This window comes from Ranitomeya imitator, chromosome 2, assembly GCF_032444005.1.
Source record: "Ranitomeya imitator isolate aRanImi1 chromosome 2, aRanImi1.pri, whole genome shotgun sequence".
Lineage (NCBI taxonomy): Eukaryota > Metazoa > Chordata > Amphibia > Anura > Dendrobatidae > Ranitomeya > Ranitomeya imitator.
Window position 1 is genome coordinate 446,213,236 of NC_091283.1, and position 15,539 is coordinate 446,228,774.

Genomic DNA, 15,539 nt, shown 5'->3' on the forward strand with positions numbered 1-15,539 from the left:
GTGATTTGAACATTTATATTTTTAAAAACATGTTGTTTTCACTTTCGGCATGCTTCAATAGTCTTTATGGGTGACAAGAAGCTCGCATAACCCGATTGGCTCTGCTACTTGCAGGCGATGATCAGATCGCCTGCATGTAACAGAATACCTCACTTGCTATGAGCGCCGACCACTGGGTGGCGCTAATAGCAATCTGGCAGTGACTACAATTGAGGTCTCCAGGAGACCTCTGGTTCTCATGCCAACCCATTGGTGACCCGCGATCATGTGACCATGATTTCCGGCGCGATTGCCGGAAATGCATGTTAAATGCCACTGTCAGCGTTTGATAGCGGCATTTAAGGGGTTAATAGCCGCGGGAGGATTGCGATTCCACACCCACAGCTCTTCTGGGCACATGTTCAAAACAGCTGACATGTGCCAGGAAAGATGTGGGCTCACCGCCAGAGCCCACATCACAGGGAGGGAGTCCGACGTGGGCATACTATTATAGTGGGGAAAAAAAGGATGTAGTCAGCCACCAATTGTGCAGGTTCTCCCAGTTAAAAAGATGAGAGAGGTCTGTAATTTACATCACAGGTAGACCACAACTATGAGAGTTAATATTGAGAAAACAAATCCATAAAATCCCCTTGTCTGATTTGGCAAGATTTATTTTTCAAATTATGGTGAGAAAATAAGTATTTGGTCACCTAAAAACATGCAGGATTTCTGTCTCTCACAGACCTGTAACTTCTTCTTTAAGAGGCTCCTCTGTCCTCCACTCATTACCCGTAGTAATGGCACCTGTTTGAACTTGTTATAAGTATAAAAGACACCTGTCCATAACCGCAAACAGTCACCCTCCAATTCCACTATGGTGAAGACCAAAGAGCTGTGGAAGGACACTAGAAACAAAATTGCAGCCCTGCATCAGGCTGGGAACACTGAATCTGCAATAGGCAAGCAGCATGGTGTGATGAAATCAACTGTGGGAGCAATAATAAGAAAATGGAAGACATATAAGACCACTGATAATCTCCCTCGATCTGGGGCTCCACGCAAGATCTCACCCCGTGGGGTCAAAATGATCACAAGAATGGTGAGTAAAAATCCCAGAACCACACAGGGGGGACCTAGTGATTGACCTGCATAGAACTGGGACCGCAGTAATAAAGGCTACCATCAGTAGCACACTACACCACCAGGGACTCAGATCCTGCAGTTCTAGACGTGTCCCCTTGCTTAAGCCAGTACATGTCCGGGCCCGTCTGAAGTTTGCTAGAGAGCATTTGAATTATCCAGAAGAGTATTGGGAGAATGTCCTATGGTCTGATGAAACCAAAGTAAAACTGTTTGGTGGAAACAAAACTCATCGTGTTTGGAGGATACAGAATGCTGAGTTGCATCCAAAGAACACCTTACCTCTGTGAAGCAAGGTGGTGGAAACATCATGCTTTGAGGCTGTTTCACTACAAAGAGACCAGGACGACTGATCCGTGTGCATGAAAGAATGAATGTGGCCATGTATCGTGAGATTTTGAGTGCAAACCTCCTTCCATCAGCAAGGGCATTGAAGATGAAACGTGGATGGGTCTTTCAGCATGATAATGATCCCAAGCACACCGCCAGGGCAACGAAGGAGTGGCTTCGTAAGAAGCACATGAAGGTCCTGGAGTGGCCTAGCCAGTCTCCAGATCTCAACCCCATAGAAAACCTTTGGAGGGAGTTGAAAGTCCATGTTGCCCAGCGACAGGCCCAAAACATCACTGCTCAAGAGGAGATCTGCATGGAGGAATGGGCCAACATACCACCAACAGTGTGTGTCAACCTTGTGAAGACTTACAGAAAACGTTTGACCTCTGTCATTGCCAACAAAGGATATATAACAAAATATTGAGATGAACTTTTGTTAATGACCAAATACTTATTTTCCACCATAATTTGCAAAATAAATCTTCCTATGATGTCAATTACAGGCCTCTCTCATCTTTTTAAGTGGGAGAACTTGCACAATTGGTGGCTGACTACTTTTTCCCCCACTGTGTTCCCAACGTCGGAAAGAGGTTTTGTACTTTGAAATAAAATTGCGTTATATCGCAAGTAGTAGCCTTCTTTAAAGCCATATCCGAACCTTAGTGTTAAAAATGTGGCAATACAACCCCATAATCCTCCAGATAGTATAATGCACTCCCCATGGTCCTCCGTACACTATAATGCACCCCTATGGGTCTTCATGCAATAAACTGTACTCCACATGGTCCTCCATGCCATAAACTGAATTCTGCATGGTCCTCCATAATCTATTATGGCCAACAGTAACAGTTTTAACCCCTTAGTGACAGGGCCAAATGTTTTAAATCTGACCAGTATCTCCAGAGTAATAACTCTGGAACTCTCAAACATATCCCGTTGGTTTGGAGATTGTTTTTTTGTGTGACACATTATACTTTATGATAATGGTAAATTTAGGTTGATACGTTTTGTGTTTATTTAAAAAAAATCAGAAATTTGACAAAAATGTAAAAAAAAATGCAATTTTAAAACAAATCATTCTATAAGACACCTCTTCATTGCTAATCCTATAGTTATATGGCAAATAAAGACACAGCCAGAATAAAGACCTTTATTTGAAAAAAATGACACAGAATCCTTTATTAATCTCAATTAAACCATTCTTACGACCTTGACTAATTCCACCAAAGCCCTCGATCTCCTGTAATAAAACTAAAAAAACTACAATATACTATAACTGTCTGTCGTTCTGTCCCATGCCGTAATCTATGTCTGAGGGCTAGTTTTCAACCTGGATGGTCATCACTGACTTTTTCCCATGGTCCTGAGGTCACCACAGTTCAGCCCTTTCCAATTAAAGGACTTTATTCTGTGTCTTAATTTTTTCCAGAGCTGTATATGGTAATGCAAAATTTTCAGTTTGTCTGATTTTCTCTTTAAAGGTGTATTTTTTAGTAAAATGTAAATTGTTCTTTTATTATAAACTACTGACAACAAGTCTCCGAAGTTCCAAGCAATATATTTTGTATTTATTTCCTGAAAATGAGAAATGGTCAAAATAACAAAATGCATTGCTTGCAGACCTCAAATAATGCAAAAGAAAAAAACAAGTTCATAATCATTTAGAGACAACAATACTAATATTTTAACTCAGGAAGAGTTCAGAAATCAAAATTTTGTGGAATAACCATGATTTTTAATCCCAGCTTTCATCCGTCTTGGCATGCTTTCCATCAGTCTTTCACACTGCTTTTGGGTGACCTTATGCCACTCCTGATACAAAAATATAACCAGTTCATCTTTGTTTGATGGCTTGTGACTATCCATCTTCCTCTTGATTACATTCCAGAGGTTTTCAATGGGGTTCATGTCTGGAGATTGGGCTGCCCATGACAGGGATTTGAAGTGGTGGTCCTTCATCCACACCTTTATTTCTTTGACTTGATGCACTAATAGATGTCTTCAGCACCCGGCGCCAGGGAGCAGCGATTACTGTAGCGCTTCTTCCCTGCCGCTGATGCGTGTCACACCCATGACATCCATGTGTTCTCCTTGTTGACGTGTGTGGGACGTTTTGTGGCCCATGCTGATGGTAAAAAATGCACATGTCTACGTGTGGGACATATGGACACACGGACATGTGCACAGACCCATTCACTTGAATGGGTCTACGTGTGTCCTTATCTCCGGTACATGCGAAAACTGTCACATGTACTGGAGACACGGATGTGTGAAAGAGGCCTAGAACGGTGGCTGTTAAGTCGGCCTTAATCCCCCGCAGGCGAAATTCCCAAGTGTAACAGCTGTATATGACACGCTGCAGCATTGGTTCTAACCGATTTTGGAACCGATCGAAGCAATCTTGCCTTGCTTGGTGTGTACTATGGAGGACAGAGAATGAACTTCAATCCAATATTGCAGCCAGCGGGTAAGGAAAGGGTGAATCAAACACCCGAAAACCCCGCCCCTATGGCTGAAGATTGTTCCCTCCAAATTCAGGTGACAGAGTCCCTTTAACAGACCCCTTTGACATCATCTAACCCCCCTCGCGATTGTAGTTGCCATGGTACCGAGGCATTCAGATGACCCCAGGGTACAGTGGCCTGTTAGATCCTGCTATAAGCGCAGTATAAGGGGGTATGTGCACACGTTGCGGATTTGGCTGCAGATCCGCAGCAGTTTTCCGTCAGGTTTACAGTACAATGTAATCCTATGGAAAACAAAATCCACAGTGCCCATGCTGCGGAAAATACCGCGTTTTTTTCCGCAGCATGTCAATTCTTTGTGCGGATTCTGCAGCGTTTTACACCTGCTCAATAGGAATCCGCAGGTGTAAAACCGCAGGTGAAGTCTGCACAAAAAAAGCTGGAAACCCACTGTAAATCCGCAGGTAACAAAAAATGTTTTAAAAAACCCCACGAAAAGCCTCTGGAACCGGCCGCTCTATAAAACGGGTGCGTTATTCATCCCGTATGGATTGATCTCTACTGTCACAGTGAGCGATGACTGAGACCGCGCCTCTGTGAATGACAGGCCAAGGCTGACTAGAGGAACAACGTTCATTTCCCCCCAGCAGAGATTAGAAGCCTTTAGATAGGATGGGTATGGGGTGAGGAGCAGGTGCTGCTCACAGCAAAAATGGGAAAACCAGTCACAATTCAGCTTCAGCTGACGGTGGTTGCTAATAACGACAACCAGAGCAGGACATGTGTCGCTTTACGTTCCCTGCCGTGCAGGGCTGGTGACTGCAGCGGGCCGGGGAGGTCTCCAGCTACAGTACAAGCACACGGGTTCTTCTGTCAGGGAAGGAACACACGAGCGGAGGGGCAGCGGCTCTGGACGGACCACGCCTTTCCGGTCAGGTGATGTCACTCTACTGCGCAGGTCTCCACTGCGGTGACGTCATGAGACGAGTGTACGGAAGTGTGTTCGCGATGTTTTGCCGGTAACGGCACCGGTTAGTCTACGAGCATGCCCGTGAGCACCGAGCCGGGGAGACACGGTAACTACTACCCATAACAGGCGGCTAGGATACTGCGGGTGTAAGGAGGGCGACATATGGGGTGTAGAGGGCCCTCCGAACTTGTCACCCCTGCATCCTGCTATATGACACCCTGCTGTACCTGTCACCCCAATATATGACCCTGCTGTACCTGTCACCCCAATATGACACCCTGCTGTACCTGTCACCCCAATGTATGACCCTGCTGTACCTGTCACCCCAATATGACACCCTGCTGTACCTGTCACCCCAATGTATGACACCCTGCTGTACCTGTCACCCCAATGTATGACACCCTGCTGTACCTGTCACCCCAATGTATGACACCCTGCTGTACCTGTCACCCCAATATATGACACCCTGCTGTACCTGTTACCCCAATATATGACACCCTGCTGTACCTGTCACCCCAATGTATGACCCTGCTGTACCTGTCACCCCAATATGACACCCTGCTGTACCTGTCACCCCAATATGACACCCTGCTGTACCTGTCACCCCAATATATGACGCCCTGCTGTACCTGTCACCCCAATGTATGACCCTGCTGTACCTGTCACCCCAATATGACGCCCTGCTGTACCTGTCACCCCAATGTATGACACCCTGCTGTACCTGTCACCCCAGTGTATGACACCCTGCTGTACCTGTCACCCCAATGTATGACACCCTGCTGTACCTGTCACCCCAATATATGACACCCTGCTGTACCTGTCACCCCAATATATGACGCCCTGCTGTACCTGTCACCCCAATATATGACACCCTGCTGTACCTGTTACCCCAATATATGACACCCTGCTGTACCTGTCACCCCAATGTATGACCCTGCTGTACCTGTCACCCCAATATGACACCCTGCTGTACCTGTCACCCCAATATGACACCCTGCTGTACCTGTCACCCCAATGTATGACACCCTGCTGTACCTGTCACCCCAATGTATGACACCCTGCTGTACCTGTCACCCCAATGTATGACACCCTGCTGTACCTGTCACCCCAATATATGACGCCCTGCTGTACCTGTCACCCCAATATATGACACCCTGCTGTACCTGTCACCCCAATATGACCCTGCTGTACCTGTCACCCCAATATATGACGCCCTGCTGTACCTGTCACCCCAATATGACACCCTGCTGTACCTGTCACCCCAATATATGACCCTGCTGTACCTGTCACCCCAATGTATGACCCTGCTGTACCTGTCACCCCAATGTATGACACCTTGCTGTACCTGTCACCCCAATATATGACACCCTGCTGTACCTGTCACCCCAATATATGACCCTGCTGTACCTGTCACCCCAATATGACACCCTGCTGTACCTGTCACCCCAATATATGACACCCTGCTGTACCTGTCACCCCAATATATGACCCTGCTGTACCTGTCACCCCAATGTATGACCCTGCTGTACCTGTCACCCCAATATGACACCCTGCTGTACCTGTCACCCCAATATGACACCCTGCTGTACCTGTCACCCCAATATGACCCTGCTGTACCTGTCACCCCAATATGACACCCTGCTGTACCTGTCACCCCAATATATGACACCCTGCTGTACCTGTCACCCCAATATGACACCCTGCTGTACCTGTCACCCCAATATGACACCCTGCTGTACCTGTCACCCCAATATGACGCCCTGCTGTACCTGTCACCCCAATATGACGCCCTGCTGTACCTGTCACCCCAATATGACGCCCTGCTGTACCTGTCACCCCAATGTATGACGCCCTGCTGTACCTGTCACCCCAATGTATGACGCCCTGCTGTACCTGTCACCCCAATGTATGACGCCCTGCTGTACCTGTCACCCCAATATGACGCCCTGCTGTACCTGTCACCCCAATATGACACCCTGCTGTACCTGTCACCCCAATATGACATCCTGCTGTACCTGTCACCCCAATATATGACGCCCTGCTGTACCTGTCACCCCAATATGACGCCCTGCTGTACCTGTCACCCCAATATATGACGCCCTGCTGTACCTGTCACCCCAATATATGACGCCCTGCTGTACCTGTCACCCCAATATATGACGCCCTGCTGTACCTGTCACCCCAATATATGACGCCCTGCTGTACCTGTCACCCCAATATATGACCCTGCTGTACCTGTCACCCCAATATATGACCCTGCTGTACCTGTCACCCCAGTATATGACGCCCTGCTGTACCTGTCACCCCAATATATGACGCCCTGCTGTACCTGTCACCCCAATATGACGCCCTGCTGTACCTGTCACCGCAGTATATGATGCCCTGCTGTACCTGTCACCCCAATATATGACCCTGCTGTACCTGTCACCCCAGTATGATGCCCTGCTGTACCTGTCACCCCAATATATGACGCCCTGCTGTACCTGTCACCCCAATATATGACGCCCTGCTGTACCTGTCACCCCAATATGACGCCCTGCTGTACCTGTCACCGCAGTATATGATGCCCTGCTGTACCTGTCACCCCAATATATGACCCTGCTGTACCTGTCACCCCAGTATGATGCCCTGCTGTACCTGTCACCCCAATATATGACGCCCTGCTGTACCTGTCACCCCAATATGACGCCCTGCTGTACCTGTCACCGCAGTATATGATGCCCTGCTGTACCTGTCACCCCAATATATGACCCTGCTGTACCTGTCACCCCAATGTATGACGCCCTGCTGTACCTGTCACCCCAATGTATGACGCCCTGCTGTACCTGTCACCCCAATGTATGACGCCCTGCTGTACCTGTCACCCCAATATATGACACCCTGCTGTACCTGTCACCCCAATATGACGCCCTGCTGTACCTGTCACCCCAATATATGACGCCCTGCTGTACCTGTCACCCCAATATATGACGCCCTGCTGTACCTGTCACCCCAATATATGACGCCCTGCTGTACCTGTCACCCCAATATATGACGCCCTGCTGTACCTGTCACCCCAATATATGACGCCCTGCTGTACCTGTCACCCCAATATATGACCCTGCTGTACCTGTCACCCCAATATATGACGCCCTGCTGTACCTGTCACCGCAGTATATGACGCCCTGCTGTACCTGTCACCCCAATATATGACCCTGCTGTACCTGTCACCCCAGTATGACGCCCTGCTGTACCTGTCACCCCAATATATGACCCTGCTGTACCTGTCACCCCAATATGACGCCCTGCTGTACCTGTCACCCCAATATATGACCCTGCTGTACCTGTCACCCCAGTATGACGCCCTGCTGTACCTGTCACCCCAATATGACACCCTGCTGTACCTGTCACCCCAATATATGACCCTGCTGTACCTGTCACCCCAATATATGACCCTGCTGTACCTGTCACCCCAGTATGACGCCCTGCTGTACCTGTCACCCCAATATATGATGCCCTGCTGTACCTGTCACCCCAATGTATTACGCCCTGCTGTACCTGTTACCCCAATATATGACACCCTGCTGTACCTGTCACCCCAATATGACACCCTGCTGTACCTGTCACCCCAGTATATGACACCCTGCTGTACCTGTCACCCATGTATATGACACCCTGCTGTACACGTCACCCCGGCATATGGTGCCCTGCTGTACGCGTCACCCCGGCATATGACACCCTACTGTATGCGTCAGCCCTCAATCCTCCGTCAGGAGTGAGACTCTAAATGATTGCAGCTCTGTGGAGGAACAAAAGGTGGCAGGGACTTTGTGAGCGGTTGGAGTCCTAAGGGAAGCTGTGAGGATTTTTTGGGTGGTAGAAGAGAAGGCAGCAGATTCCTTTTAAGGGGGTCTGTGAGGAGAAGGGTTACAAGATAGAAGGGTCTTTGTGAGGGAGGGGAAGAGGTAGGTTGCCAGGGCTCTGCAGAGGAAGGAGGCTGGTTTTGCTGGGGAAGGAGGCAGGCTGAAGGATAATTTGTTGTAATAGTGTGTGGACATGTGGGTGCCATTTTTGCTGGATATTATAGCCCTGGCAGATACATCTCCCGGTCACCCTCCTCACTTTGTGCCTTAGGCAATGAATTCCGTAGGCGCAGGAAGTTATGTGACATCCAGAAGGCTCTGAGCAAGGATCCCCCAGATGTAGCGACGCTCCGGCGGATGGCAATCAGCGAGGGCGGTCTTCTTACTGATGAGATCCGATGCCAAGTGTGGCCCAGACTCCTGAATGTCAGCACTGAGGAGCTGCCTCCACCCCCAGGTATGACAGCAGCACTGTGTGAATAGCACTGGGGGGCACTAGAGACGGGGTCACCACTGACTAGCTGTCTTATCTCTGCAGGTCCTGAACTGCGGGTGAACAACAAGGACTATGAGCAGGTGCTGCTGGACGTCCGGCGCTCACTGAGGCGCTTCCCCCCCGGTGAGATGTCAGTGGGGTTATTGGGTGGTGTACTTCATCTACTGGTAAACTACAATTCCCATGGTGCTTTGCCCGCGGATCACATTCTTAGGAGAATTCCAGTCTTCTTTATGTTATTATCCAGACATCTGATAATCCGGCACTGTGCCTCATGGGTGCTGATTTGGACAATGGATAAATAAAAGCCCCATTTTTTTCATAGTGAAAGGGTTTGTAATAATGGTTGAGGGGACCCTCATGTCCTGCTAGTTGGGGTGGAAGTGATCTATTGTGAAGGCTGGCATTCTCCACCGTGCCCATTATTGGATAAATGTGGTGAGGGGAGGGCCGACTTTACTTTCGGGACTTGGGTTGAGGCTTACGTTTTTCTGTCTTTTCTCAAACATGGGGTGCTCCGTCTGGTTTTGCCTCACAGGTATGCCCTTAAAGGAGCGGGAAGACTTGCAGGAGCAGCTGATTGACATCATCCTGCAGGTGTTGGCGCGAAACCTGCAGTTGCACTATTACCAGGGATATCATGATATTGTAGTCACTTTCCTGCTGGTGGTGGGAGGGCCGGTAGCCACTCTCCTGGTGGATAAGCTGTCCACACATCACCTAAGGTGGGTCTGTATGAGCCCCCCACACCTCCACATCTGGCACCTTCATACCCAACATGCTACAGACCCTTCCTGCTCGCAGCGCACATTGCTGTAACTCTCTACATCCTCTAATACACTAACATTTCATAACCCCCATCCATAATGATGGCACAGGACTACGGCAACCATTGGCCACAGCGGTACAGTGTCATCACGCAGGATGGGGACAGTTGTGATTTCCCGCCACACTAATTGCTTACCTCCGCTTAACCCCTTTTACAGACCAGCTTACATCTGCCTCTTTACTGCCTGTGGGTAATTAAGCAAAGCGGGCAGTGGAGGAAGACATGACTTGAGGGTCACCATGGAGACACGTATACCTACATCGGTGCTGCAAACATGCTAAGACTATTTGCAGAGTTTCTGCTTTTTACTTTGTTCAAAACCAGCCACTATTCACTTTTATAAAGCAAGGAATGACTTAACTGCACAATGTCCATATAGAGTACAGACCAAAAGTTTGGACACACCTCATTTAAAGATTTTTCTGTATTTTCATGACTATGAAAATTGTACATTCACACTGAAGACATCAAAACTATGAATTAACACGTGGAATTATGTACTTAAAGGGAACCTGTCACCCCGTTTTTTCAAGATGAGCTACAAATACCGTTAAATAGGGGCAGAGCTGGGCTTTACATTAGTGTATTTTGGAGCCTTTATTCCCCACCTATGCTGCCGAAATACCTTTGTAAAGTCGCCGTTTTGGGCTGTCACTCACGCTGGTCAGGTCATGTGGGCGTGGTGACAGCGCTGTTTCTCCCCCAGATCTCCGTTGGTGGTGTGCACATGTCCAACTGGCGAATCCACTGCGCAGCTTGAAGGAAAACAGCGCGATCTGCGCTATTCAGCCGTTTATCGTGGGCGCAGCCATCTTTGTGAGGCCGCGCGTGCGCAGATGGTTCTTTTCGGCTTCCCAGGGCTTCAGGAAAATGGCCGCGGGATGCCGCACGTGCGCAGATGGCGATCGCGGCGGCCATTTTCCTGCAGCCGAGATGCGAACTCGGCTTCAGGAAAATGGCCGCCGAGATCTCCATGTGCTGACGCGCGGCATCCCGCGGCCATTTTCCTGAAGCCCCGGGAAGCCGAGAAGAACCATCTGCGCACGCGCGGCCTCACAAAGATGGCCGCACCCACCAATAAACGGCTGAATAGCGCAGATCGTGCTATTTTCCTTCAAGCTGCGCAGTGGATTCGCCAGTTGGACATGCGCACACCACTACGCCACCAACGGAGATCTGGGGGAGAAACAGCGCTGTCACCACGCCCATATGACCTGACCAGCGTGAGTGACAGCCCAAAACGGCGACTTTACAAAGGTATTTCGGCAGCATAGGTGGGGAATAAAGGCTCCAAAATACACTAATGTAAAGCACAGCTCTGCCCCTATTTAACGGTACAGGTTCCCTTTAACAAAAAAGTGTGAAATAACTGAAATTATGTCTTATATTCTAGGTTCTTCAAAGTAGCCACCTTTTGCTTTGATGACTGCTTTGCACACTCTTGGCATTCTCTTCATGAACTTCAAGAGGTAGTCACCGGGAATGGTTTTCACTTCACAGGTGTGCCCTGTCAGGTTTAATAAGTGGGATTTCTTGCCTTATAAATGGGGTTGGGACCATCATTTGTGTTGTGCAGAAGTCTGGTGGATACACAGCTGATGGTCCTACTGAATAGACTGTTAGAATTTGTTAGAATTTGTATTATGGCAAGACAAAAGCAGTTAAGTAAAAAAACTAGTGGCCATTATTACTTTGAAATGAAGGTCAGTCAGTCCGAAAAATTGGGAAAACTTTGAAAGTGTCCCCAACTGCAGTGGCAAAAACCATCAAGCGCTACAAAGAAACTGGCTCACATGAGGACCGCCCCAGGAAAGGAAGACCAAGAGTCACCTCTGCTTCTGAGGATAAGTTTATCCAAGTCAGCAGCCTCAGAAATCGCAGGTTAACAGCAGCTCAGATTAGAGACCAGTTCAATGCCACACAGAGTTCTAGCAGCAGACACATCTCTACAATAACTGTTAAGAGGAGACTTTGTGCAGCAGGCCTTCATGGTAAAATAGCTGCTAGGAAACCGCTGCTAAGGACAGGCAACAAGCAGAAGAGACTTGTTTGGGCTAAAGAACACAAGGAATGGACATTAGACCAGTGGAAATCTGTGCTTTGGTCTGATGAGTCCAAATTTGAGATCTTTGGTTCCAACCACCGTGTCTTCGTGCGACGCAGAAAAGGTGAACGGATGGACTCTACATGCCTGGTTCCCACCGTGAAGCATGGAGGAGGAGGTGTGATGGTGTGTGGGTGCTTTGCTGGTGACACTGTTGGGGATTTTTTCAAAATTGAAGTCATACTGAACCAGCATGGCTACCACAGCATCTTGCGGCGGCATGCTATTCCATCCGGTTTGCATTTAGTTGCACCATCATTTATTTTTCAACAGGACAATGACCCCAAACACACCTCCAGGCTGTGTAAGGGCTATCTGACCAAGAAGGAGAGTGATGGGGTGCTACACCAGATGACCTGGCCTCCACAGTCACCAGACCTGAACCCAATCGAGATGGTTTGGGGTGAGCTGGACCGCAGAGTGAAGGCAAAAGGGCCAACAAGTGCTAAGTATCTCTGGGAACTCCTTCAAGATTGTTGGAAGACCATTTCCGGTGACTACCTCTTGAAGCTCATCAAGAGAATGCCAAGAGTGTGCAAAGCTGTCATCAAAGCAAAAGGTGGCTACTTTGAAGAACCTAGAATATAAGACATATTTTCAGTTGTTTCACACTTTTTTTGTTAGGTATATAATTCCACATGTGTTAATTCATAGTTTTGATGCCTTAAGTGTGAATGTACAATTTTCATAGTCATGAAAATACAGAAAAATCTTTAAATGAGAAGGTGTGTCCAAACTTTTGGTCTGTACTGTATATTTCAAGATTAATCAATTTTATTAAATACAAATTAAATTTAAAATACTCACAATTTAAATAAAGAGAATTACCTCCAATGTGAGGAACACAGATTGCAAAGAATATCAACATACACACCTACAGTAATCACAAATTGGAGTTGAAACATTACTTAAGAGCTTGCAGATGAGATCAGACAAAATATACATGGCAAGGGATTCCAATTATAAAGCCTATATATGGGGTATTAGCACCAATATATCCTGTGCTAAGTATACTATATCCGACCAATTGGTTAATCCCTCATGTAAAGAAGGATCTTCTATGCCCCGATGGCTAAAGCCTACATATGCAATTGTGAACAATACTGACTTACATAGTGTGTAAACAATTGCATATGTAAGCTTTAGCGATCTGGGCATATAGGATCCTTCTTTACGTGGGGGATTAACCAATTGGTTGTATATAGTATACTTAGCACAGGATATATATTGGTGCTAACTACCCCATATATATCTAGGATCAAAAAGTTGTTTGATTTATTTTTTACTTTGTTACAGAAATAATCACACCCTGTAAAACCTTCACCCTAATACTGTATTTCTAAGCTTCACATATTCCCTCCAGGAAGATATAGTATCTATAGCTGTGGTTTCCAAACCACTAAAACTCTCAGCATGCTCCAACATCCACAGACTGGATCTCCACTCCAGACGCCTTTTACCTTCACTCCGTCCAATTTGTGGTGCTCAGCCCTTCTTTCTCTTTTCCTACAGGGACTTCATGGACCCCAGCATGGATAACACAAAGCACATCCTCAACTACCTGATGCCCATTATAGAGCTTGTGAACCCGACACTGCATGACTTCATGGTTCGGTGGGTATATCCTGTGCTTTGAGCTCCTTCTGGGCACTTAGAGGAGCAGCTGACTGTGTGTGTTATCCACAGGGCAGAGGTTGGCACCATATTTGCCCTAAGTTGGCTCATCACATGGTTCGGGCACGTCCTGTCAGACTTTAGGCACGTGGTGAGGTTGTACGACTTCTTCCTGGCTTGCCACCCGCTGATGCCCATCTACTTCGCGGCTGTGGTAAGAGCGTGCGCCGTGACGTATGAAAAGCTGGTGTAGTCCACCTTTTCTAATGACCATCCTCTTCTTCCTCCCCGCAGATTGTATTACACAGAGAGGCGGAGGTGATGGAGTGCGAGTGCGACATGGCGTCCGTCCACCACCTGCTGTCACAGATCCCTCAAGATCTGCCCTACGAGACTCTCATCAGCAAAGCCGGCGACCTCTTCGTCCAGTTCCCCCCATCTGAACTATCCAGGGAAGCCGCCCAGCAGCATCAGGCGGAAAGGTGAGGGCAAGCTGGGAGCAGTGGTACTACTTCCAAGGGCTGTAGAAGGGGACATCAGGGCACCCAAAGACCCTCAATCTGAAGAATGTCCACTCCTGAGGGAACTGGGACACACATTAAGGCCCAAGCAGTATGGTCACTGCTCTCGTAACTACACGCAGTAGTTTTTAAAGGGGAACTTTATTTATGAAGCCTTTTTCTGTGCTAACGCAAAATGATCTGACCCTTTCTTCTCCATTCACATCCAAAGCTGTGTTTTTATAATCCTGCCAGTTTTCGTACGCTCAGCTAAATGGTCATGTGGCTGACAGCGGGGCAGAGATAAACCTTTTACAAGGCTGACCAGTGGAATTTTGGATAAGCAGCTTTAGATGGGAATGAAACTCAAAAGTCCAACTTTTATGTCACCGAGTGCCTCATGTGTTGACTTAGACCATGCCGGTCATTTATTTGTGCTTAAATCTATTTATTCTCATTTAATATAGGACTGCGGTGTCAACCTTTAAAGACTTTGAACTTGCGTCCACCCAGCAGCGGCCGGATATGGTTCTCCGCAGACGTTTCAGGGACATGGTTCGGCCAGAGCCCGGGAACAAGGCTGTCCTCACCAAACCCCGTACTAACAGACTGGTGAAGCTGGCAGTCATGGGACTGACAGTGGCTCTAGGTGCCGCCGCACTTGCTGTTGTTAAGAGCGCTCTGGAATGGGCCCCCAAATTTGAACTGCAGATTTTCCCATAACTGGGGGCTTTTATTGGAGAGTCTGTGGTTTTGTCATCCATCGAGCATCTCATCGGGTGAAGATTGCACCCCACACCTGTGCCTTTGTCCTGTCCAGCACCTCAATATCCACACTCCCTGCCTTCTCCGAACACATTTGACTTTATTTTGCCACTTTACACTTGGACCTGGACACGTTGCATTAACCGTTCACTTTTGGGATCCCTCTGTTAATGCCATGAGGCAATGAAGGTCGCCCCGGCATGGGACACAGCTGAATAACCTGTGTATATCTGTACATAATTGTTCACTTTATGATAAATATATAATACCACTCTTTTTGAGTTATCATAGTTCTGGCCTTGTTATGGCTTATCTACTATATAATTGTCTAAGGGTCACTTCCGTCTGTCTGTCCTTCTGTCACGGATATTCATTGCTCGCGGCCTCTGTCTGTCATGGAAATCCAAGTCGCTGACGGGCACAGTCTGGAGGAAAATTGCCGCCCCTTCCTCCCCGCAGTCAGTGCCCGCGCCCGCATACTCCCCTCCGGTCAGCGCTC

At 47.9% G+C, this 15,539-nt stretch overlaps 1 protein-coding gene across 1 annotated transcript; it reads left to right on the forward strand.

The window, feature by feature from the left end:
* The first annotated feature begins 4,863 nt into the window (after window positions 1-4,863).
* Window positions 4,864-15,330, forward strand: TBC1D20 (TBC1 domain family member 20). Its single transcript, XM_069750993.1, has 8 exons — window positions 4,864-4,996; window positions 9,004-9,189; window positions 9,271-9,351; window positions 9,767-9,953; window positions 13,674-13,775; window positions 13,848-13,989; window positions 14,070-14,257; window positions 14,743-15,330. Exons 1-8 carry the CDS (start codon window positions 4,966-4,968, stop codon window positions 14,996-14,998), a joined length of 1,173 nt encoding a protein of 390 aa, XP_069607094.1. The 5' UTR covers window positions 4,864-4,965; the 3' UTR covers window positions 14,999-15,330.
* Window positions 15,331-15,539: the final 209 nt, after the last annotated feature.

Bases quoted from the DNA above. Each gene is read 5' to 3' on its own strand.
- TBC1D20 (XM_069750993.1), top strand. From the start codon at position 4,966: ATGCCCGTGAGCACCGAGCCGGGGAGACACG. The intron at 9,190-9,270 runs GTATGACAGCAG...TTATCTCTGCAG, and splicing joins GGAGCTGCCTCCACCCCCAG to GTCCTGAACTGCGGGTGAAC. The intron at 14,258-14,742 runs GTGAGGGCAAGC...CATTTAATATAG, and splicing joins CAGCAGCATCAGGCGGAAAG to GACTGCGGTGTCAACCTTTA.